Source organism: Gobio gobio (genome assembly GCF_949357685.1).
Source record: "Gobio gobio genome assembly, chromosome: 17".
In the NCBI taxonomy this organism is placed as follows: Eukaryota; Metazoa; Chordata; class Actinopteri; order Cypriniformes; family Gobionidae; genus Gobio; species Gobio gobio.
Genome location: NC_137110.1, coordinates 7,329,946 through 7,356,504, shown reverse-complemented (window position 1 = coordinate 7,356,504; position 26,559 = coordinate 7,329,946). Strand labels below are relative to the sequence as shown.

The 26,559-nt window shown below is 38.7% G+C and overlaps 2 protein-coding genes across 2 annotated transcripts; one reads left to right on the top strand and one right to left on the bottom strand.

Moving 5' to 3' along the window:
• The first annotated feature begins 723 nt into the window (after positions 1 to 723).
• ctsz (cathepsin Z) lies at positions 724 to 6,674 on the top strand. The gene is made up of 6 exons (XM_079840187.1): positions 724 to 1,121; positions 2,394 to 2,557; positions 5,324 to 5,503; positions 5,589 to 5,739; positions 5,817 to 5,982; positions 6,069 to 6,674. Exons 1-6 carry the CDS (start codon positions 1,003 to 1,005, stop codon positions 6,192 to 6,194), a joined length of 906 nt encoding a protein of 301 aa, XP_079696313.1. The 5' UTR covers positions 724 to 1,002; the 3' UTR covers positions 6,195 to 6,674.
• A 2,028-nt stretch (positions 6,675 to 8,702) lies between these two features.
• On the bottom strand, positions 8,703 to 22,272 carry nelfcd (negative elongation factor complex member C/D). The gene is made up of 15 exons (XM_079839994.1): positions 22,118 to 22,272; positions 21,352 to 21,464; positions 19,253 to 19,362; positions 15,882 to 15,991; positions 14,834 to 14,941; positions 14,595 to 14,747; positions 14,372 to 14,502; positions 14,117 to 14,282; positions 12,694 to 12,828; positions 12,460 to 12,599; positions 12,038 to 12,152; positions 11,803 to 11,898; positions 11,591 to 11,731; positions 11,251 to 11,380; positions 8,703 to 8,998 (listed from the first exon to the last, which is right to left on the bottom strand). Exons 1-15 carry the CDS (start codon positions 22,172 to 22,174, stop codon positions 8,964 to 8,966), a joined length of 1,740 nt encoding a protein of 579 aa, XP_079696120.1. The 5' UTR covers positions 22,175 to 22,272; the 3' UTR covers positions 8,703 to 8,963.
• Positions 22,273 to 26,559: the final 4,287 nt, after the last annotated feature.

Below are 26,559 nucleotides of genomic sequence, written 5' to 3'. Positions count from 1 at the left end.
TCTAATGGGGCTCATTATAACGCAGTGTGACAACATGCCCCACAACTGGGATTTAAACACGGCTCGTTAGATCAGCATTAAAGAACTATCTCAACTGTTAAATAACATAAGATTAAAATAATATAAGATTTGTCTCATTTTAAAGCAGCAGTCCGTAACTTTTTGCGCTCTAGGTTAATAAACAGAACTGCATGCGTCTTGCGGAAGAACTTTGCAGCCGGAGCTACTTCTCTCTGTTTATGTCTATGGCGAGTCACGCAGGGACTGTGCTCCTCCGCAGCACTTCCTACCAGACCGGTCTGAAATAGTCCCGATATAAACACTTATTATAAGTGTATGATTCAGGGTAAGACAAAAACACGGTTTGAAAATTGATTCATGTTGTACATTCTCATTATATAACTTTTGTAAATCTTGAACACTAAAAAGGTTACGGACAGCAGCTTTAAATAAACACACAAACATTTTTTACTTTTGCTATGGTTAAATAAATGTTCAATAATATCTTCCAAAGATTTCTTAATTTTGGAGCAATTTTTTCTTCTAAATTGATATGGCAACTAAATACACTAAGTTTCGTATTGCTGGCATGTGTGGAAAGTTTTAAACCATGTCTGAATCTGAAATCGCCCACTAAAACCTCATTCACTATTCCCTACGTTAGAATGAAAACAAGGGCGTGAAGTCAGACGCAAAAGAAGTGTGTTCATCCGCTGTACACTCGGTGCAATGTGGGATTGAATGAGTGCACTGACCCAATAACGTCCACTATGGTTTCAGACACCACTACAAATGTCTGTCCCCTCAAATAGTGCCCTATTTAAGGGTATAGGGGGCGATTTCGGATTCAGCCCATGTGTGTTACAACTAATACTTATTTCCCGTCGACGTGCCCAATACGAGAGTTAGTTTCGATACTTTCTCCACGCCTCCGGGAAGACACGAAGAATAAAACCGCAGTGCAGATGCATGTGATGATCATATGACCGCCTGAGATCCAACATGGCTCGCGTGCTGCTCTTTTATCTGTTTACTCTGTCGGGTGTTTTCGCCGGACGGTATTTTGATGAGAATGAGCCCTGCTACAGACCCAAGCCGGGGAGAAACCTACAAGGAGTGAAGTATGACAGGCCGTCATTTTTCTAACCTTTATAAAACTTACGTAGGATATGATTTGTATGCCTGAGTTGTGCAAGAAATCCGACACTAGGGCTGTGTCTCAAAATCTAGTGAGCTGCCTACCTAGGCAGAAGTGTTGGATATCGTATGTTAGTTCTGCTAGTCGCTAGCGAGTAGTACACACTGTATCCTAATAGCCTAAGTTAAGTTGTACTTCTTTTGAAACCTGTTCTAAAAGAGGTAAAAAAAATAAATGGTTATTTTCTGTTCTGGGTCTGTAAGTTTGTAAGCAAACATAACTGTTCGAGGTAATGTCATGCCGAAGAGAAGTTATCATTTCCTGTAACTGTTTTTTTTAATGCTAATGTATTTCCTGTTATGCTTGACATAGCGTTATTGTTTACCCAAAAATAAAAATTCTGTCATTTACTCAACCTCAAGTTCCAAATCTTTATGAGTTTCCTTCTTCTGTTGAATGCAAAAGAAGATATTTTGAAAAATGTTGGTAACCAGAAACCTTTTTTTTCCCCTACTATGGGAGTCAGTGGCTTTCGTTAACCAACATTATTCAAAATATCATCTTTTGCGTTCAACAGAAGAAAGAAACTACCGAACATAAGGGCGAGTAAAGGATGACAGAAATGTCATTTTTGGGTGAACTATCCCTTTTATATTGTGCTCTGGCATATGTTAGATATTAGCCAAGCTGAGCATTGGTACTTATTGGTAGATATTATATATTTTTATTCTGGCTCATATGGGCTATGTTCAGAATAACTACTACTTTTACTATTTTTGTCATAAAATATGTGAATTTTACACTTTTGACCACAGCATACTGTATCCCACAATGCAATGCACTCATTGACTTTCGATTATTTCCAGCGTAATGCATGAATCAGATTTCCCATTATTTGATTTTGATCTCTTTTTAATTTTTTGGCTCAATTGTCACCCAGTGTACTACAGGCGGCTCACGTCATGGCAATTCGGCACATGAAATTATTAAGAGAAAAACACAGCAGAGTGGTGAAAAGGTAGCCATCATGTGACCGTTTGACACCTGTTTCTTTTGTATTTATAAATTGTCATGCCCTCAAGGTTCATTTCCCATTTTTGGTTGTTAACTGAAGAACAGATGGCCTGTGCATGAGGTTTTTTGCTGGTTTTTCCTACATGGCCACTTGCTGCTTGCTGTGAATGCCCCTTCTGTGTTGTTGTGCTCAGTGAAGAGAATACAGTGGACAGGACTAACTTTTTCTTGTATTCTTCAGGACTGGACCACGTCCTTATGAATATATGAATTTAAAAAACCTCCCCAAAGTATGGGACTGGAGAAACATAGACGGCGTCAACTACGTCAGCACCACACGCAACCAACACATACCCCAGTACTGCGGCTCGTGCTGGGCACATGGAAGTACCAGCGCTTTTGCAGGTGAGGGAAAGTGTTGTTAAAAAGGTTTGTGTGTGTGAATCACAAGAGGTTCAAGAAGGGGTGCTCAACCAACTGAAAAGGAGGTGCAACACTCACTCGAGAGGAATAAACTAGAACTGTCAGCTGTTTTTAACTAATACAGTTCCTGTTACTCACAAAAGGAAATATTTAGCTAAATGTCCTGGCTGGTTTTTCCCATTAAAAAAAGAGAATCATATGAGATTCTCATGAGGGTGAGTAATTGAAGACATGTTTCGTGGACAGATATTTTGGTACTTTACCAGCCCTATTAAAGCCTATTTTGGCCACATTCAGGCAAAGCACGGAATGACATAGGGTACAGAAAATCATAAGGTTGTTTAATCATTAAAAGTGCAATGGCCTGGATCTGTCATATGCAACTTTGACATTTATGACATTTTATTTTTGTTCTGCCTACCACCTGACTCTCATGTGATCTGTGGTTATGACCTAAAGGTATTTTCCTGATCTGCAAGTTTCTGCATGTTTAAGATCAACCAGTTCAGCATATTTGTGAACATACCATTTCCTCTTAATCAAGATTTACTGACACCTTTCACAATAGTGTGGATTTTGCTGTATTTGGCCAAGCGATTGTTTGAGGGCTCGCCAATATATTAGATTGCTCTAATACATAAAATAAGTAAGCGTGACCAGAGTTCTAGTGAGACATAACTTTATACATGAAGACAAATGGGCTACAAACAATAGTAAACTCTTAGGACCTCCCACAGGAGATTGACCTAACCTGCAATCTTCTCTGAGAAACGCTGTTTCTTTGCTTCATCTGTATGGGCCTTTTGATTCACACCTTTACAGACACACATAGAGTTGATTGCATTCTGAGGCACAGTCACAACGTAAATGCATCTGAAAATACACAATCTTTCAAGTACATGTTAGATCAACTGTTACATATTAACCAACCATCAATAGTAGGTAGGATGACATCATCTATTTTGTACGGAGCACTTCACAGGGCAAATTAAAGGTGCAGTGTGTAATATTGAGGATGATCTATTGACAGAAATGAAATATACATAACTATGTTTTCAGTGGTGTATAAAGACCTTACATAATGAACTGTTATGTTTTTATTACCTGAGAATGAGCCGTTTTTATCTCCATACACCGCGTGTCCCCTTACAGGGAAGTCGCCATTTTGCGCTGCCATGTTTCTACAGTAGCCCTAAACGGACAAACTGCTCTACAGAGCGCTAGCTACTCTCTGCTCTCTCAGACGACATCTTTGTCCTGTGTTGGCCACCGTAGCTTCTCTATTTGCTTCGAAAAGGAGGGGTGTGCGGTGGATGGTTGTAATTCCCAACCTCACCACTAGATGCCGCTATAATGTACACAGTGCACCTTTAAGAATGAATTCCCTTGTTTTATTAATTCATTCCCTCGTTTTTGGTAATTGTGGCCACAAAGTAAGAATTTATTTCCTTGTTTTAATAAATCCTGGCTATGTTGTAATAATTTGATCCCTTGTTTTACTTAAATCAAAATGAGAAAATGAATTAGAACGTGGTCATGATTTACTAAATCGATCTACTAAAACGATTGTCTGGCTATCACCAGACCAAGCTCAATTTAAGATTGAACATTGGTCTGGGGAGTCTGCTTTGAATTTTCTACGGCACAAGAGGCGTGATAAACGAGCATAGTTCAAATGACTCTGTACGCAATTGGATAGTCCTTCAACCACAAGAGGCGTGATCATTGGGCAACGACCAAGTGGCAACCTCGCCCAGTTTCTCTTGAAGCCAATACGGAAGTGACTTAAACTGCAGTTTATCGACTGGCCGCTAGAGACAGGCTCCAGAAGGGAGCAGAATCTCATTGAGCCCCATGTTAAAATGCCCAACTTTACAGCAGAAAAAAACATGTTTACAGTCTGGTACAAATTGTGGTTTTGGTGTATACGGCTAATTTTGCCCTTCATGACAACTGTGAGGGGGGTGAATTTTTTTTATTACTCATTCGTTTACACTATATAAAGCCTTAAAGTTCTGCATAATTAAGGGCGCGGCCACTTTGAGTGACAGGTGGAGAGCCATTTATCTGCAGTCTGTTAGTCATCACATCACCTCCACCCACGTCCCGCCTCTTTGCCCATTTTCAGTTATCCGGGTGTGACGCGCAATGATGCGCTGCCAAGATGGCAACGGCCAGCTCGACCCTACTTTACGCATCAAAACGGCTCTTCAGAATCCTATGGGTGACATCACGGACACTAAGTCCATATATTTCTTTATAGTCTATGGAAACGACCCATCTCTTCTCTATCCGTCATCGTGTTAAACCCGCCAATAGCGCGCCAGGTGGATAAGCCGGTCTGTGATTGGTTCAAAAGTGTAACAGAAGCAGTAGAAATGAATGTACAGGTTTCCAGACTGAGTTGCAGGGCGAAATCAAATCGTCGGCAGATCAGGCTGGGTTTACCTAGTCTACTAAAAAGAGGGAATGAATTCTTAATTCATGTCCACAATATATATATATATATATATATATAATTATATATTGTCCACTTCATGTGCGGGGCTCTGTAATTTTGGTAACGGCTTTGAAAAATAAAATGCAATAAATAAAATGATTAAAAATAGAAATAATAAAAACAATAAACTCATTAAAAAAAAAAAAATCACCTTTTTCTTTCTTACTGACCCTTTGTTGTAAAAGAAAAAAAGCTAAAATTCCTGTTTTTTGTCAGCCTATGTGACTTGATTTATTTCTTTATTTTAGATCGTATCAACATCAAGCGGAAAGCAGCATGGCCGTCTGCCTATCTCTCTGTCCAGAACGTGATTGACTGTGGCGACGCGGGTTCCTGTCATGGTGGAGATCATTCTGGCGTGTGGGAATATGCAAACACTAAAGGCATTCCTGATGAAACCTGCAACAACTACCAGGCCAAGGATCAGGGTAAAAAAAAAAGTGGTCTGGTGAGCATCTTGCTTGATTTGGATATGCAGTTATAATTTAATGTGCATTTCTGATTTTTTTCCAGACTGTAACTTCTTTAATCAGTGTGGAACCTGCACCACCTTTGGCGTGTGCAATGTTGTAAAGAACTTCACTCTCTGGAAAGTTGGAGACTATGGCTCAGTCAGTGGACCGGACAAGATGAAAGCTGAGCTCTATTCTGGAGGACCCATCAGGTATACAGACTGGATCTGTACGATTAGGTGAACCAACGTTTGGAGATTTTTGACCCTTTGATTCATTGCCTTTGTAGTTGTGGGATCATGGCAACAGAGAAGCTTGATGCGTACACTGGTGGCTTGTATTCGGAGTATGTACAGGATCCCTATATAAACCACATCGTATCTGTAGCTGGTTGGGGCGTTGATGAGAGTGGAGTGGAGTACTGGGTCGTCCGTAATTCTTGGGGAGAGCCATGGGTAAGCAAAACCTGAAAAGTTATGCTGGTGAATCCCTACACACAAATGAAGATGTTAAATGTATGTCCTGCTGTTTTGTTATTTAGGGAGAGAAAGGCTGGCTCAGAATAGTCACCAGTGCCTACAAGGGCGGCAGTGGGAGCCAGTACAATCTCGCCATTGAAGAGGACTGCATGTACGGAGACCCCATCGTACCCAAGAACTACCTGTAGATGCCTGTGACATGCTTTTCATAGAGAAATTGCAGTCTTCAAACTTGCCAAATTCTAGAGGGCATTTATATGCAGGGCAAGAGTGATTTTCTGATGCTGCCCAAGATCAGATGCAGAGGTTTGGTTTTTTTTTGCATTTAATCTCAGGAATGATTTATCAGAAATTGTACAGATGTGTTCTTTTTTTAATAGTTTTCTACACCACTTAATGAACACAAAGGGAAAAGCAATCCATTGTTGTTTTTTATACATTTCACATTTTAGAATGTTTTAATGGCCAAAATGATCATCTAATGACTTGTGTGCCGATACGTGCCTATAGGTTTTGGGGTTTGCTTTTGGCGTATTAAAAGCAAAAGATGATTTGAACCTTTTTTTGCTCTGTCAAACCATGTCAACATGTGATGCCATGGCTAGGTTTAATCTCTGCACTGTTTTCAATCACACTCAATAAAAGTCTTATCAGGTTTTACTCCTTGTTATTATCGTTTTAGTTTAAAATGAGTGCTACATCAGGCTGAATTGCCAACATCCAAACTGTCTGTATATATTGCAATTACAATAACCAAGGCCTACAACTTTAGTTTTAACAAATGCTTTGGGCCTTTGATTCAAGATTAGAATCTGAATCCGTGAACTTTAAATTGTAATAGCCCTTTTTTTTCTTCTTCCAGTTAGTTTGGAAATATTTTGAAGAAACATACAACAGTAAAGCTGCCCCTCAAAGTAACAGTCATTTAGATCAAATATGATACAGTACATTGCCAAAAGTATTGGGACACCCTTCCAAATCATTGAATTCAGGTGATTCAATCACTTTCATGGGCACAGGTGTATAAAATCAACAACACCAACACCTTACATCACCAAGTGCAATGCAAAGCGTGGGATGCAGTGTGTAAAGCACGCCTCCCCTGGACTCTAGAGCAATGGAGACGTGTTCTCCTGGAGTGACCAATCACACTTCTCTGTCTGGCAATCCAATGGATGAGTCTGGGTTTGGCGGTTGCCAGGAGAACGGTACTTGCCTGACTGCAATGTGCCAAGTGTAAAGTTTGGTGGAGGGGGGATTATGGCAAGGGGTTGTTTTTCAGGGGTTGGGCTTGGCCCCTTAGTTCCAGTGAAAGGAACTCTTAATGCTTCAGCATACCAAGACATTTTGGACCATTTCATACTCCCAACTTTGTGGGAACAGTTTGGGGACGGCCCCTTCCTGTCCCAACATGACTGCGCACCAGTGCACAAAGCGTCGGTCCATAAAGACATGGATGAGCGAGTTTGGTGTTGATGAACTTGACTGGCCTGCACAGAGTCCTGACCTCATCCCGACAGAACACCTTTGGGATTAATTAGAGCGGAGACTGAGAGCCAGGCCTTCTCGTCCAACATCAGTGCCTGACCTCAAAAATGCGCTTCTAAAAATTCCCATAAACACACTCCTAAACCTTGTGGAAAGCCTTCCCAGAAGAGTTGAAGCTGCATAGGGTGGGCCGACTCCATATTAAACCCTACGGATTAAGAATGGGATGCTATTAAAGTTCATGTGCATGTAAAGACAGGCGTCCCAAAACTTTTGGCAATAGTGCATTATGTACCTTTTCTATAGGAACCTGTTAACAGTATACCTGACCACATATAGAAACCACAGTACATTGTGAAGAGAGTGCAAGAGAAGCTTGAGGACCTGTTTGAATTTGAAATGACACACTTATAGACGTTAAAGGGATATAGTTCACCCAAAAATGAAAAATTCTGTCATCATTTACTCACCCTCATGTTGTTCCAAACCCATAAGACTTTAGTTCATCTTCGGAACACAAATGAAGATATTTTAGAGGAAATCTGAGAGTTCTCTGTCCCTCCATTGACAGCTACGCAACTCCCACTTTGACGCTTTAAAAAGTTAATAATGACATCGTAAAACGAATCCATATGAATTGAGCTGTTTAGCCCAAATTTTCATTTTTGGGTGAACTATCCCTTTAAATATGATTATATTAAGGTGGCATGAAATGGAAGTTACATAAGCTGCATCTCAAATCGAATACTTTTCTGCTATATAGTATGCCGAATTCATAGTATTGACAAACAGTCGGCGAAAAGTACCCGGATGACCTACTACTTTCGGCTAGATTCTTAAATGCGCATACGATGGACACTTTTATTATCCCATGAGGCCACGGGAGACAATTTATGAATGGAGGTGATGGGACGTAACTGACACTGCTAGGTCACATGATAATGACAACATGGCGGATGTAGTATGTCCGGATTACATTCATACTACACTCATGAATACTATAAAGAACATACTTTCAATGTAGTACTTACTCACATAGTATGTGATTTCGGACACAGTCCATGGAGAAATTATTTGATTGTTTGTGATTTACTATCTGTGTCTGATTTTGATTAAAAATTATGCACATAAATAAAAACAATATGTGCAGAGACAAATCATTTATAATAAATACTATAATATTCCGTAAAAGAAAAAGAAGTCATTTTTGATTTCATGGTGACTTTAATAAAAAAAGATATTTCAATATACAAAAAGGAAAACCAACATCACAACTTGTTTCAAAGCAAAATAGAGGCCTCAATACAACACATTCAAAGTTCAGTCAATATGCCAATATTCATGTCAAGGTTTTCTTTAAAAAGGGTTAACACAAAAGTTATGTACACTGTAATTGGCTGTCCGTCCATGAAGAGTCCTCCGGTCTGAGTGGATCCTTTTCAAACGTCCCACCAATTTCTAATATGGTATTAGTTCATCATGATAAAGTTGGATTTGCAGTGAGCTACAACGCAAAATTGGAGATTAATACGCATGTATAAATCTGCATAATTCTGAATTGCATGTGAATTAGGGCTGGGCGATATATCGCATGACATTGTTAGGCGCATCTCGTCAGTAAAGGCGGTTCCTTGATTAGTAGTAAATCGCCATCACCTGCTTTCAGATGGAGCGGCATTTACTACACAGAGCCGTAGTTCACTGACAAGCTGAGCCATATCGCATTAATTATCGCAGGCGATACGTCCGTGATAATTAATGCGATATGGCTCAGCTTGTCAGCCCTAATGTGAATCATGGTTCCTCTAGATCAGTTCCTGGAGGGCCACAGTCCAGCAGAGTTTACCTCCAACCCTAGTTAAACACACCTGAACCAGCGAATACCCGGTGCGTTACACTTCGTGTGTAGACAATAACTCACAAACTTCCCTAAGCACTTCCTCTCAGGGGAATCCCGGATACCATTTTTTAAGTGAATTCCACTTTGTCAAGTGGGCGAGGGAATGTGGATCAAACTTAACTAGTGTATGATATATTAATTATTTTGAGAATTAATTGCATAATAGTGTATAATATTAGCCTGACATTAAGATGTTGGGTCTGGGAACACACCATTGGCAGGGCTCAATCTGAGGGGCGGGATAAACGGTTGTCTTTCAAATTCCCTCTGCACGCAATAGGATAACGCAACAACCAACCAGAGCAACGAAGAAGGTGAAGCGGAGCGAGTTGATAGATGAAACTTTCGCCGTATCCGGTCGGCAAAACTCTGAACACATCTTCCTTTCTTAAGAATGACTTCAGTGCCGTTCTTTGTTCTTTCCTCAAAGAAAAGCTGAACAACAAGAGTCTTCCAAGAGTCTTCCAGAGTCGCGGCCAAAGCCGATTCGAAAGGCTGCTGTTCGCCAGCTTCTTTTTTTTGGAGTAGCACGCGGAACCGCCACAACTCTGCCGTCATTATGTTAAGCCCGCCCACCGACTCTATACACGATGTGATTGGCCTGACCAGAGTTTGGTTTTTCCGGCTCGCAAGCCAACGGAGAGTTGATAGACTACCCTGCAAATTAGATTTGCTGCCGCTAGGGTGCGTTTAGATTTCTAGGCTAGTATAATATATTATGTTGAGATTTAATAGCATAATGCGCGTAGCTACCTTATTTATGTTCACAGTCAAAGTTACTATTGACATTTTCTTTCTTTGTTTTATGTCATTTTATTTTTCTCCAACAGCTTGTATACCTAAAGAAGTGTTTTTTTCTCCAACAACTTGTATGTATATAGAATGGTGCATAAGACAAATTCATAAGTAAAAAGCAGTTTAAATAATAAATCAGCTCCATAGTAAAATCCAAGTGATCAAGTGCTTTGCGCGTTCCAATTAAACCTTATGCACGAGTTTCGCCAGTAGTGGGCACTTGTGCAACATAAGCAATGATGCACATCCGAGTCCATGAGACGAAGGGAAGTTACTGAGTGAAAGGCATACAAATTTGGAGTGTACAGCAGCCCAGGAAGGTGTTTTAGAGCTGGTTGGAGCTACACTCTGCAGGACAGGAACGGAGTTTAACACATTAAACACATCTTTTATCCCCGCCACTGACAGAATTTTCCGTCATTCATGACACAACTGGCAATCCATGTTTTTAGTGTTATACGGTAGGGGGCGCTACTACGCTTCTGCTGAAAGAGTACAGAATCTCCGGATCAAAACACAGACGAAGAAGAAGCAGAAACAAGCAATAGAAGTATTGCTTTTGCACAAGTAAAATAACGCGATCATCAAACGTTAAACAGCATATAAATCAATGTTACTGAACGAAATGTCGAATCCAAAAAGAGGTATAGGTGTGTGAAGCTTTGGGGGTGTTGATGAAAACGATCTACTTTATCTATGTTCCCAGCTTTTTGTTCAGCTTTTTTTTAATGAAACTTACCCACATTCAAGTGTTGATATAAAAGAATGCATGAAGCTAAAATAAAATGCTTTGGGGTTTTTTTCCCTGTAGTTTAAAAGCAGAGGCTCTGTTCTTTCTTTTGATATATTGCATGTTCAGATATTCATACAACAAAATATTCTGGGGGCCATGACATTTTTGTGAAAATTATCAAAAATGCTGGCGCTGGCTATCAACTTTTTTTTTTTTAAACAAAAATGCTGGAGAGGAAAGAGTTAAAGGTACTAGGAAAAAAACACCATGGTCCATTCAAATCTCATAAATAATATTTTTGTTTTAAAAACAACTGTGGGCAACTCACCAATGAACTCAGCAACGGGGTCATGTTCTCCCTCAGTGCGGATTGTTCCCGCTATGCTGTCGTTTTCTAGGATGGGCAAAAACAGCTGGACAAAGTCTGAGGTATATGGAGGTGTTATCACATCTAGAACCTGTCCAAAAAGAAAGAGGGACAAGAAGACTTCAGAGAACGGCTGGCGAATGAATAAAGCACTCAATGATGTCATCTATTAAGAAATGAGATAACACAAAGAAGATCTGCACACTGTTATTCTCCCTTTATATAGAAAAGATTAAAAGTGGCAGCGTTTCGCTCAAAGACCTTGGTCAAGCACTCTATTAAGAAATGACCTGAGCTTCACCTCTGTAACAAAGTATCTGATGAGTGAAATATCTGTGTTGAGCTTCTCCAGACATTTGCGGATGTAGCTGACCACTGGAAGAACGTAACCTCGACTCAACAGGTGAACCATACGGTCCAGTAAGGTCTTCTTGAGCTCCAGCTAAAATAACACACAACAGTCAGAATTTAGCTATGAATTTTATGAGTTTTTGCTGTCGGTCTCTTACAAACCTGCTCCATGACATCAAGCTGCGAGTGCTCCGTCTCAAACAGTTTGATGAGCAACTGCAACACCTGAGGATGGAGGAGCGGATGGCATGTGCTGATCTGAGAAATAAAGACAGATTTATTCTTAAAATATGGCGAATCGGTATCTTCACAATAATGGATTGGGTAGTGACCAGTTGGTATCTTGTTGGTGTGTTTAAACCCAAATATACTAGTTTGACATGGAGGTTAGGGTTACCTCATCCAGCAGTGCTAGATGGACAGGAGTGTGGTCAGTCTGTAACTGGAAGTAACGAGGCTCAGACACTGTCCAGTCAACCCACTTCAGCACTCCCATAGCTACCACTGAAAACCTACACACAAATACAGAAATATCAATATCTGAGCATAAGAGACTATCAAAAACATTAAAAAAATAATTTTAAATCTGGTATATATCACACGGCAGAACATGTCAACTTCCCAAAATATATTATGTACACTTCCCACATGCAGATGATGATCATAGGTGCAATGCCACTGCAAAAACTCTCCATCTGAGGAGTTTGTACAGCTTGCTTTGGTTTTTGCATGCACAAGCATTAAAGGGGGTGAGTAAATGATGACAATAAAATGTTTTGGGTGAACTATCCCTTTAAAGATAAATGTGTTTGTTCATACCTTATGCACTGGTATAATGTGCTGAGTTCTGCCACTAGCTCAGTAGCTCCCTTGTTCTCATTGCAGCAGAGATTATGAACCGTCTCAATGGCCTTTGAGGTGGACTTCAGCTCATCCTTATTTATATTCACACGCTTGTTCTAGAAATAAGAGTCAGTTTATGTAATCCACCACAGCATTTCTGGAAAATAAATGGCCATAAATGGTGGTTTTTATGGTGTATTTATTACACACCTTTTTCCATGTTTCCACAACACTGGCGGCGTACGCTAAGATGTGGATGTATTTGTGTTTGTGGTCCTGGTTGATTTTAGCTCCGGGTTTGAATAGCGATAGCATGAACAGATCCAAGAAGGCAGGAACTCTGATCTACATGGTGAGAAGAGCAGTTTAATTAACATTGGTTTAGTCCACAAGACTTACATTAATCTTTGGAAGACAAATGAAGATGTTTTCAATAGAAAGATATTTCTGTCTCTCCATTGAAAGTCTATTCGCCCAAAACACTTCAAAATGTTCATAAAGAGATGGTAAAAGAAATCCATATGAATCGAGCGGTTTAATTCAAGTCTTCTGAAGAGACACACTTTATATGATAAACAGATGTAAAGGGTTAGTTCATCCAAAAATACAAAATAGCCCATGATTTACTCCCCTCAAGTCATCCTAGGTGTATATGACATTCTTGTAAGAAAAATACACAAACAAGCCGGAAGGTAGTCATTTTAGTCTATAAAATTTTAAATATGGATCTTTTTCTTACACAAACGCTTCGCTTCTTTTCAGAAGGCCTTTATTAACCCCCCGGAGCCGTGTGGAGCAGTTATATGATGGATAGATGCACTTTTATGAACTTCAAAAATTACCCAACAAGTCACTGCCGTTATAAAGCTTGGAAAAGCCAGGACTTTTTAAATATAACTCTGATTGTATTCGTCTGAAAGAAGAATGTCATATACACATAGGATGACTTGAGGGTGAGTAAATCATGGGCTCAGTTTCATTTTTGGGTGAACTAACCCTTTAATTCACATATAAACGTTGATCAGCAAGCATACACATTTGGTAAACGAACGCTCAAGCATGCTTGCATGTCAAGCAACTACAGTATGATTGAGCTTCTGTTTACCTTGAGTGCTCTATGTACATTCGCTGATCAATGTTTATATGTAAACATAAGCCTAATTTAAATCTGTTCATCATGTAAAGTGATTACGTCTCTTCAGAGGACTTGGATTAAACGGCTCGATTCATATGGCTCGATCCCTTTATGAACGCTTCTAAGTTTCAGAGGTTTGGGTGGATAGACTTTCAATGGATGGACAGAAAGTTCTCTGATTCCATTAAAAAGATCTTCATTTGGGTTTCAAAGAAGAACGAAAGTCTTACGGGTTTGGAACGACATGAGAGCGAGTGACAGAATTTTCTTTTTTGGATGAACTATTCTTTGAAACATGAATATACAATGGTTAGAAGTGTTAAGGATTCTTCTTTTCCAAGGATTCTGCATTTCTCCTTTGCTCTTGCTTCCTAATCTAGCATTCTAATAAACCAGGTACTTTTATACTATACATATTGTTGGCTTGTGTTCCTCTGTAGTAAGTCACGTGGGTTAAAAGCATCTGCTAAATGCATAAAGGCACATGTAGATTCTGACCAGCTCTACAGGAGGTGGATCCATGCTACTGAACATCTTGAATAGGACTGTGATGTCTGCCGGGTTCAGAGCCCCTTTGGACAGCATGGCACCAAGAGCCTGGCATGCACGAGGGTATGCAGCAGCTGTGCCCAGCGCTAATGTGATCTGACTGGCATCGTGCCCCCTAGACATAGCAAACAAATCAATAACATTGTTATTATTAACTAGAAGATCAATACGGCAGATCAAACTACTTGTGCTACACAAATGCACCTCTCATGGGCAAATTTCTGTACTTCCTGTCCAATTCGCCGCATTGCAGAGCCGCCCTGCTCCTCCTGAGCGAGGATGGACATCATGGCCTGAGCAAACAAGTATGTGTGCTCACCATGACACACCATCTTCTGCTCAAAACACACACAAAAAATAAGATCTGATTATAAAAACACAATCATAAACATATACCGTGGCCTCAAAAAGAGTTTGCAACGCTCACCGCAAATTCAGGCAGATTTTTCTCCAGGTTCTGTTCTCCTCCATCCAGTAGTGTGGCGAGAGAGGTTCGTAGGACTCTGGAGAAAACCTCCAACTGTTGGCAGGCTGTGGACACGCTTGTGATCTCTCCTTGGTATCCTGCATCTGAAATCAACTGCGCACAACATACACAAACAAGAAATGTATTACCGCTACATAAACTAGCAATTTGAACATCTTTAACTCATACTTCTCTTTTACCTTGACAGTGAAGTTGAGCATCAGACAGTCTGGATGAGCCTCAGCCAGTTTGTAGAAGAGATCTCTCCATGTTGTGTGTGCTATCATCTGCTCCAGCCACGCTGGTGTCTTAACAGAGATGAACACTGCATGCATTAGCCTGAACAACTCAATTCAAAGTTGCAATGAAACAGAAGTAGCCACAATCCTTCAGTATTGTGATGTACATCTATAGGGCTTTTCACAATGCGCTTGACCCCGGGTTATCGTCATTCTAAACACTGCTTTTAACACTGGGTAAAAGAGCATTTCACACTTTGCAGGTTTAGCAGCGCCTTTTACCCGGGGATATGAAACCATAAAAGGCGACAATTTGAGTGAAGAAGAGACCATTTCATTCTTACCTTTATAGTCCGAAATGTCCATTCAGAATACACTTGATAGTAGTATAGTCGGCAATAGGTGGATGTGCAATGCGGATTTATGTAAACAAATCTGGCTGTGTTCATCCGATCAATGACACTGACACCCAAATATGAAAATAAACCCTGGGGTTTAGGAATGTACAATGTGAAACACCAGTTTATGAATACCCAGGATTAATTGTTAACCTGGATTAATTATGATCAGTGTGAAATGTGAAGCAAGATAACCAAGGATTCTGTTTACCCAGGGTTTAGAACGACCCAGGGTTAACTATTTAATGTATGAAAAGCCCTTCTGTGTAATAATGGGTGGTTAAAAAAAGAGAAGTAGGGCGGGGACGTGGACTCATGCATCGGTTGTTGATTTGATTTTGAGATGTGGCTGGGTTTACTGAATCATTCACAATAAGATCTATAATATGCATTTACAAAATAGATATCATGTGAATATGAATTTCTGACTAGTGTTTTTGGAAATACAGTGACTAACTGGCTATACAAGTCATCGTAATCATAGTCTATAATCACTACCAAACTTAAGCAAGGCTAATAGCATCTTTGTAAATGTCTTCAAAGGAATGAACTTACAATGAAGTGAACTAAAAGGGAAAAACAAAACTAATATATATATATTAAAAACTCACCTCTCCCTCAACAGTGAAGATAGAATCAGCTTTCTGAGGGTCAAAGTGTTTGATCAATAGACTCTTTAAATGATTCTCTACACGCTCCTGCACCTGCGCGGGCTCCACGCCTGCAAAGGAGACACACAGTGTTTACAGATGCTGACAGACTTTTTATGATAGATGTGTGACAATCAAACTCATGTTCACATTGTTTATATACAGTTTTAATCCGCTACTTTTATTTTCCCGCCTTAGCGGTGAACATCACATGTAACCATGGTGACAGTGTCACGCGTCCAATCAAAGCTCGAGTTCATCCGTTAATTTACCGATAGCAGATATTGTTTTTTTCTGAGTGGGAAGCAGAGAAATTTTGACAATAAAACTGACGAGAGCAGACCCGGTGGACAAAGCTGACTGGATATAAAATCGGATGACACGCAGCTTATATCTACGTCTCTGTAAGTTACCGAAAGCACACATGAAAACACGAAACACGAAACACACGAGACATTGCGGCTCTCTCGCACTGTATGACGTGACGTTAACGTTAGTTGTAGTTATTTATACTAGTTGTCCCGGTCCCGTTCACACAGAAGGATGCTATTCGTTTGTGTGCCCTTATAATTCACGTTTTAAGTTTGGTTATCACTCTCGTTAACCGAACGACCAGTGTTGGGTGCGACGCATTACAAATAACATGAGTTACTTTATCAGATTACTTTTCAAGTAACTACCGTTCGTAAAGTAACGCATTACTTTTAAATTTACAACAAAATATGTTACCTTTTCAAATAAGTAACGCAAGTTACGTTGTTTTTTCATTTATTGACCTACAGCTCTTCTGTCCTCATGTTGATAGAAATCAGGATTAAAGGGATAGTTCTTCAATATCTTCGGAACACAAATTAAGATATTTTTGATGAAATCCAAGAGCTTTCTGACCCTTCCATAGAAAGCAATTATTTATTAACAACTTTCAAGGCCTAGAAAGGTAGGAAATACATCATTAAAATAGTCCATGTGACTCCAGTGGTTCACCCTTAATTTTATGAAGCGACGAAAATACTTTTTGTGTGCAAAAAACAAACTAAATTTGTGTTCTGAAGATGAACGAAGGTTTTACGGGTTTGGAACAACGTGAGAGTGAGGAATTAATGACAGAAGTTTCAGAATTTGGGTGAACTAACCCTTTTACCGAACGACCAGGGTTTGTAATCAGATTACTTTTTTCAAGTAACTAGTAAAGTAACTAATTACTTAAAAAAAAGTAAGTTAATTTTTTCAAATAAGTTACTTTGTTTTTCCATGTATTGACTGACAGCTCTCCTGTCCCCGTGTTGAGAGAAATCAGGAGTAAGTGCAGAGGCGTTGTGTTCAGTGTGAACATGATGATTATTGTAGTTTTAGAATAAATGTGAGCAGGCATTTACTCATCTTACAGATTCAGTATGACTCAAAATGAATAAAAACAGTGAAATGAAATTTCAGAATATTACAAAAACCTGCAATAATTAAATGTATTAAGTTACACAAATATACTTATGTATTTAATCTTACTTTATTAACCAATGTCTTTGCTGCTGCCCTTCGATAATCCACTTCAACCATACAAATAAGCAAAAAGGACTTTAGATAAACATCACATTTGTGTTTAATTTTTTATATCATTATTGCTGAAGTAAGCGTGTTGAATTTTCTTCTCCTGCATCCTATTCTTCTTCAATCCAGAATGGCAGGACAACTGAAAGTTTTTTTTTAACTGTGACCTCTTAGGGTGCGTTCACACTTGTCATGTTTGGTTGGATTAAAACGAACCCTGGTGCGATTTCTCGGTTAGTGCAGTTCATTTGAACATATGTGAACACTGCCATCCGAACCCTGGTGAGCACCAAACAAGCGGTCTCGATCCGCTTCCAAACCAACTCTGGTGCGGTTCGACTGATATATGAACGCAACACTGACCAAAGACATGTAAACCAACCAAAAACAGGACGTGCTGTCACAAGATGCGAAGCTACAAGTCAGCTTATTTGACGACGCGGAAAGATCGGTGTATTCAAAATGAGTAGAGGGCGAGGAGGTAAAGTGCCTCATCAATATATGCAGATCTGCGTTTCTGCACAACGGAGGAAATTCTGGTGCTTTTTTGAATGTTTTGAACATTTGATGAGCTCTTCTTGAGTTCTCAGCTGGTAAAAATAAAACCATATGTACACGCATAAAATGATGGCGTTTAATCCAGCACACAGCATTGTTTTGAATGTTCGGTAAGCAGCTCTGTCACGACATATACGTCATAAAAACCGACCAATCAGGTTGTGACCGTATCCCTATGCCTTTGGTTTGATAACTTTAGGTTCGCTGTTAAAAATGCCAGTTTAAACGCTAAGCCGACCAGGACTATATGTTTTGTTTTTTGGTCCAGACTAAACGAACCGAACTACAAGTGTGAACTAAGGTACAGGCGTGAATTTGCATTTCTTTCAGCCTGAAGGCCTGTACACACCGGGACGAATATCGCAAGCGCTTATTGCCAGCGTTTTTCGTGCCGTTTTTTGGCGCGTCTTGAGTGTTCACACCCAAGCGATTTTCACTGGCGCTGCGCAGAGTGAACGTGCACATTCAGTCGATGCGCTCCCGGTACACAAGATGGTGCTGCGGCACTTTAAGCCTCTGACACTCGCTTGTCACACAGAAGGAGAAGAGAGACAGTATTTACGTGCTTGCCAAAACCATAGACATATTATGTATATGGACAAAACCATTCACACACTTTTTGCTAACTGGCAGGCAGCATTAGCAGTTCATCTTCTTCTTTGTCTACTTACTACTTCTTCGTCGTATCAATGTGTGCTCGGCAAGACCGTTTTGTGCTTGAGCGCCACCCAGTCGTGTTTTACTGTCACTTCAGCAGCTCCAGGCACGTGAACAAAAGCGCCGATCTCATTGGTCGGCCAGTTTTTTTACGCGCCGCGTCAAAATAAAAAAAAGGAACCCGAGGCGTTTTTTAAAAAAATGACGCTTTTACGCCTGGCGTTTTGCGCGTCGGTGTGAACACTCACATTGGCGCCCATTGTTTAGTCCCGAGGCGTTAAACGTCGGCGATAAACGCGTGCGAAAATCGTCCCGGTGTGAACAGGCCTTGAGGCTGATTAATTTCCCTTTTGATGTGAAAGGGCCTTTACATTTGCCAAAAATAGAAAATTGTTTTGTTGTTATTAAAAAAACAAACAAGCACTGAGAAAAAAAATAACGCAAAAGTAATGTAACATTACGTTCGCTAAAAAGTAACAAAGTAATCTAATTAGTCTAATTTGTCATGAGGTGTGCAGAAATTCAAGTATAATTGCTTTTATATAGAAAAGTTGGGCAACATATTCACTGACCCATCTGGATGAGCCACTCGGCGAGTAGATTGACCGTCTGTGCAACAGCAGAGTAGTTCTCAGAGAGCAGCTGGATCACATGCTCAGGTGAACCGCCTGCCTGGAAATACCTGCACAGACAGTTAGTTAGTTAGTTAGTTGTACTTTATTGTCTAGCCGTGGCTGAAAATTGTGTGGCGAGGACAAAGACCAATCACAATACAATTAACAATACACAACATCCACATAATAAGCTAAAATGTTCACATTTCCTACCCCTTATTTAGAAGGCCTATTGCGTTTGGTACAAAAGTTTGCCGATATATTGCTTTAATTGTTGACGACGAGATGGTAATAATTAAAAATCATGATTGAAAGGGTGTGTTGTGTGTCTCTCGTTATAGCCAAAGCTTTTCTCTGAGCAGCAATTTCATATAATTGATCCACTGACTTTTGCTTGGATCTTATGATTTTACCTGCCATTCTTTTAATTCTGTTTAATTGTATTTCACAGATGTAATTCGTCTGAACCACACAGTTATGTTATACCCTAAAACACTCAAATAAACTAGTATAAACTCTTGGCAAAACAACCCGACTTGCAGAAAATTATCCCTTAGCCGGATGATTTACTTTCGTAGCAGATAAGATCCACATTATCAATTTACAGTCAATCACAGTTCCCAAATACTTAAAGGTCTTCACAATTTCAACAGGTTGATAACATAACATCATTTCTGTTAGGGGCTCTGGGTAGATAAAATCATATCTTTTGTCTGACTGACATTTATTAAGAAACTTGCTTCACTTTTTCTAGTTTTAACATCGGGTCTTCATACTGAGAGTTTACATAAAAGTGCCATGTCATCTGCATATTTGTATAATTTATAATTCTCACTCTGCAGTCTTATTTCACTCATATAAACAGAGAACAATAGAGGTGACAGAACACATCCTCGGGGGTGTTCCTCTGTTTAAAAACATTGTATTTTATTTAACCCCACGAGCACAAGCTCGTTGTGATGTATTTGTAAAAAATGTTTTGATCCAATAAACTATTACTCCATTCCTTCCCAGAACCAAAAGACGTTCTAAGAGTAAATATATCTGCAGAGTATTAGAGGCAGAGGTATAATCAATTAAAAGAACACACACATACACCTTTGCTTGTTGTAATGCATCAACCACAGTGAGCATTGCATCCTCTGTCCCTCTTTGTGGTTTATATGCAAATTGCAACCTCTAGTTGTTCTGATATATGGGTAGTTTTTTTAGTAAAACACCACTTTTGAAGGAGAAATAAAAGAGCATATTTTTATGTAGTGTGAAGTCTGATGTTTGAGAAAATATAAGGGGTCACTAACTTTGTAAATTCTTTCACTGTTTTTTGAAAATGTTTACTGAAATGTGTCCTATGGTTTGAAAGAATTAAGAATATAGGGGTGTCGCACAAAAGGACAACAAAACTTAACACTTCTATAGTGGTTCCAAAAAAGTTGAGACAAAAATCTTACCATGTGCACATTAACATGACCTTGAATGGGGTCCTTCAACAAATTAAACTTGTCAGTGGAATTGCCCGATTTAAAATCAGGATATGGTGTCACACCGGAGGACATGGTTTTCAGTGACAAAATGTATCAAGTTCCTACGCTTTTAGAAATATATGGATAAAAAAAAAAGTCATTTACTAAAATAGACACTTGTGAAATTAGGTATTTATTAACATTTGTATGTTTTTATTTTTAATTTATAAAATGTATTGAACCAGGCTTGACACAGTCACACCATAGGACATTTTTTAGATTTGGCTCAAAAATGTAATGTTTTAAAAAGTTTTTATATGAATAGGTCCATGCAAGACAAAGAAATGTTTAACCATTTCCTGCATTTGAAATGATGACAATACTAATTATATTCATTTTAATTTTGTGTGAAAATGCCACGCCACGTCAACAACCTATATATGGTTTAAGATGATAACTAATGACCCTTTCCATACATTTAGCGAAGAAAAGTTTCTTTACATTAAGACGTAATACACCTGCCCTCACAGACAGCATGTCTGACAAAGTTTTATCTATAGAAATGACCCTCTCTTCTCCATTTGGCTGACTTACGTTTTCAGGGTGTTAAACACGGTGGGCTCCATTATGTAGTCTCTGCTGGAGAACTTTTGCAGACAATCCTCCTGAACTTTTCCATCGGTTTCAGCGTCCGCGTATCCATCCTCCTGGAGCCATAGAAAACTGTTAAGCATCTTTGGTAACATTTTACTTAAAGCCTGTATGTATAACGCATTACACAAGTATTTGCCATATTAAAGTGTAATTAAAGTAATTATGCTTTGTAATACACTTCATAATGCATTATATGAATAATTGTAACCTCAGTTATAATACGCATCTATTCATTGAACACACCTTTAGAACGTATAATGCAAATATTATAACGCATTTTACCTTTGGTTACAATTACTTATGAAAATATATAATGCTTTATAAATGTACACTCTGATGAATACCTTTATTGAAGCTATTCAACGAGATTTTAATGGTTCTCATTATCATATATAACGTGTGCATATTTCAATCCAACATTTTAATGATCGTTACTAAAATATTACATTGATCAAATCTACGACAGCCCTAACAACGTTTTTTTGTTGTTGTTGTTGACGGTAAGTTACCATGGTAATACCCTGTTTTTGTCCATGTACCTTGTTTTATTTGGTATCATGGTAGAATAGTGGATTTTCATTTTTCATTATTTGAACTACACTGGAGATCGATATAAATAACACGGTATACTAATACAGTACACATAGTACAACCACAGCAAGTCTTGATTTTAAAGTAACTTAGTATTGAGGAGTGGCTGAACTACCATGTTGCCGTCATGACCCTCCCATTCGCCAACATTGCTGTAGTATTCTTCGTCCATGGAGAGGAATCAGTTGAATTATTTTTTACAGAAAAGCGACTGTTTACAAAAACCGTATGAGAAGTGAACGGCGCGTGTATAATACGTCATTTAATAACGGCATCGCGCCACCTACGGGGCTGGAGAAAACTACAAACTGCGATATGGACTGGGAGGTACTAAATAATACGCTTATTTTTATTCATAAATATGTTTTTTTTTTAAAGTACATTATCCAGTTAATGTCAACATTATTAAGGTGCAATTATTGCAAAATCCGGTGTTGAGGCGGCACTAGACCGGCATTGTCACGTGATATTTGTTACTATTTTCAGCGTTGTTCACGCTGGACCAATCAAAGTCGGCCTTTGTTACTCGTTAAGGAATGTATTATTATTTTTAAATAGAGATGGCTGAAGCATAATATTAGAATTATTAAATATTAATATTAAAATTAGGTGATTTGAATTTATACTAGATTTAAACGATTATTTATACAAATAATGTTCGGTCTTGAATGCGACCCAATGGAGGACTCGGCCTTCTGGGCCGTCAAGCGCCCTCTGGAGGAAAACAACGTTTTTAAACTAAAGTTACTTTCTTGTAACGTGTTCCGCCCAATGGGAGTGTTGTAAACTCCTAAACTGTCATATAGAAGAGCCATTTTGAGTATCGCTGTTTGAAGTCATCCCGTTCACACAAACCACTGGAAACTTTATTCAAAAGTCTAGTTTAGAGCCACATGTTTTACACACTCTGTGTTTATGGCATCGAGAAACTATATTAAACTGTATTCTATCTGACCTTTTTTTTTAGAAATACTAAAACTAGATAAAACACTGTGAACGTGCTCAACCAAAAATATTAATTAAATGGGATTTATATAATAATGTATTATTACTGTAAATGACATTTTTAAAGAGAAAAAATGCTAAGTTAACTTGAAGTATGTTATACTGCATTATATCATTAGACTTTATATGTAAAGTTCTTCAGTCATATCAGATGTAGTCGATATCTCTTCCAGCAGATGGCTCCGAAACACATCCAGTCCAGTAGGGGTCCCTGCAGTCCATGTCGAGCTGAGTGGCAAAGACTGAATAAAAGCTGCTTCCCCTATAAAAAAAAGGCATTGCCTGCATCCCAATGTGCATACTATCCATCCTAAATAGTATGTGCCATTAGTAATATTCAACACTATTTAGGGCGGATAGTATGCACATTGGGATGCAGGGATGGGCTCTAAATAACCTACACTGTAGTCAAACTCATATCTGATGATTTAGATGCATAGAAAATACTCTGAAAACAATAACAACCGTGTCATAAAACCAACATTGAAATATGTCTAGTGTCATTAACTCAAGATATGTGTAAGGGGCTTATTACGTCTAATGATAAACCGGTAACACTTTACAATAAGGTTTCATTTGTTATTTTATCCTTCTTAAATGATCTTAACTGTAGCACTTTGAGATTTGTTCCAAATGTAAAGTGCAGTACCAATAAAATGTATTATTATTATTAACTAAACATGAGCAGTACATTTGTTACTGTATTTGTTAATCTTTGTTAACGTTAGTTTATAAAACTATAATGTTCACGTTAGTTCACAGTGCATTAACTAATGCTAAAAATATTTTAATAAAGTATTAGTAAATGTTGAAATTAACATTAACAAAGATAAATGTTTTATTAGTGCAGCTCATTATTAGTTCATGTTAACTGATGTATTTAACTAATGAACCTTATTGTAAAGTGTTACTGATAAACCTAATATTATTTTAAAACAATAATAATAAATGACAAAGACTAGGACTTGTAGAAACAAACCCCAAAACTTGTCAAGAATATTGTTGTAATGTTTACAAAATGATCAGCTAAATAAAACTAGTTTAGACTGTACAAATCTAGACTTATATATGAGAAGTTTTTATGTAGATTTTCATCTTAACTAAATACTGTTGGTGTAATATTTATCTGAGCCAATGTATTAGATTTTAACCCCAAATTTATTGTGTAGTGTATAACACTTCTCTGATATCTGGCTTGATACATTAAAAAATAGCTTCTGTTGATTCGGTTAAAAGATCGAATATCTAAAAGATAATATATAAACTAAGCAGAATCTGGAAACTCAGCGTTGATGACGACCATCTGCAAGATGCTAACTTTGAAACTAGTTATTTTTGGGAACAGACAATAACATCAGCTTCTTTTCTACTTCTAAAGGTGATGGAAGATGCATCTGGAAAATGTGCTTATTGAACGCATTAGAAGTTTCTGTCATGATCAACCATGTGCCTGCCTGTCAGCAAAACATATGGTGAGTGCAGTTTAAGGACATCCAGGTGATTTCCAAAATCATATTAGGATATGCAATGCATAGTTTAAGCAGCAAATGATAAGTTAATTTCGCCTCTTTAGAAACATGTAGTAAATGTATATTAGACCTTTAAGAACCACCATCACTGTAAGAGCAACTACATTATCCTTTATAGTTTGATTTGGGCCAAAAAACAGAGTTAGCCTTGTGAAAAGAGTGTGTGCATGTGTGTGTCACTCAGACAGTGTTACACTCTTCTTTTACTGCTGTAATTTGAATCTTTGTACAAAATGTACAGTAAGTGTGAGAGACATGGAAAAAAGCAACATATACACTGAAAACACTTCGTATAGAGAGAGTCAGGCAAGGGGGCGTTTGGTACTCAAATCTCACTCACTTATTGCTGCAGCGAGTCTGAACTAGAAAATAAAAAACAGAAAAGTAAACATACTAAAATGTCATAGCTTAACATCTCCCCCCAACCCCATAACATTAGATAGATAACACCTGTACCACATTTTGCAGAAAACACAACCGGATCAGACCGGTTAGACGTTAGAGTTTTTGATTCAAATTATGGCGTTTTGGGGGGAAAAAAAGTATAAAATGACAAATAAATAAAACAAAAATAAATACTTTGTGTAACAAAGTGGACCATTAGAGCACCAAAAGCTGGCCCCTGCTTTCATGTGATTGGATAGCAGGACAGGAAGTGTGGTACAGAGAGGGTTACGATTGGTCATTGTCCGGTGATGGGCGGCCTCTTTTTCTGTTAGTATGTCAGTTTGTAGAGCAGCTTTTTTTCTTTTCTTTTTTTTTTTATAAAGAAATAAACATGAATACCATGGGAGGGGGATATGAACCCAATATCTGACTGTGCAGCTATCAAAACAATTTGTACACTTAATACATCGACAGATTTGCTGTCTTTTTCTTTTTTAGCAAAGGAATTTGGTTTTTGACGAAGAGACAAGCAATGTTTTTGCATTTGGATTATTTTCTCCTTCAGAGTTAAAGCTAAAAAAAAAAGAAGAAAAAAAGCCCCACACCCTGCCTCTAATAATGTTGACTATTGTTGTCGCTGACCCCCAAAAAAGGCAAAGAAAACCTGTAAAAAGCAAAACAAATATATATAAATAATATATTTACACATAAATATATATATTTATATATACTGTATATAATGTTTCTTGCTTTGTACTACACAGCATCAGGCATTTCGTCTTGATTCCTAAAACATAATCCAGAGGCAGGTTAAACGAATGAATATAAAAAACAGAGGGGGAAAGGGGGACGTGACAGACAGCAGCTCCCCCCCAAACTCCACTGATAAGCAGTGCTAGTAAAAGTTGCGCTTGGTCGCCAATCTGACACCGGCATTGCATTTTTTTCCCATTCTAGAGTTGTATGGGGAGGCCGGTTCTAGATCGGCACAAGGAGAGGCGGGGAGGCAACATCCACCCAGAGTCTGATGAGCAAACAGGCAATCGGGGAGGGGGGTGGGGGGGTCAGAGTTGAAGGGACTCGACAGAGGCAGGGCAGAGCCAAACAGCGCAATGAAACATATCTTACTTACATCTTAGCTCATTTTACACGTACAGTCGTGATCAAGGCACAGGGAGCTTCTACAAGTTACTTTTTTCTTCAATAAAGTTGTACAAAATAATACATTTTACAGTCTGTACAAGAATAATGATCCAGCAGAGAAATCAAAAGACAGACCAAAAGCCAGGCTAAAGGGGAGGAGAGGAAGTCGGAAGGGGGGAGATAGAGATAGAGAAAGAGAGAGAGAGAGAGAGACTAGGCCATCCATTAGACATCCTTCTTGTGTCTCGCGTCATAACTCTGTCTTACCCTCAGTCTGATGAAGTCCCCGTGTGTCAGTGTACAAGATTTTTGCAACAGGGAGGAGACAGACAGAGAGAAAGATAAGGGGAGGAAGAAAAGAGAGAGGGAGAGGGAGAGGAATGATACTCTGAAAACAGGAGAGAGCAATCGGGAAAACTGGACGTTTAAAATGGTGCATATTAGCACACACCAACACACAAACTGGGTAAACTAACAAACAGAAATGGTTGTA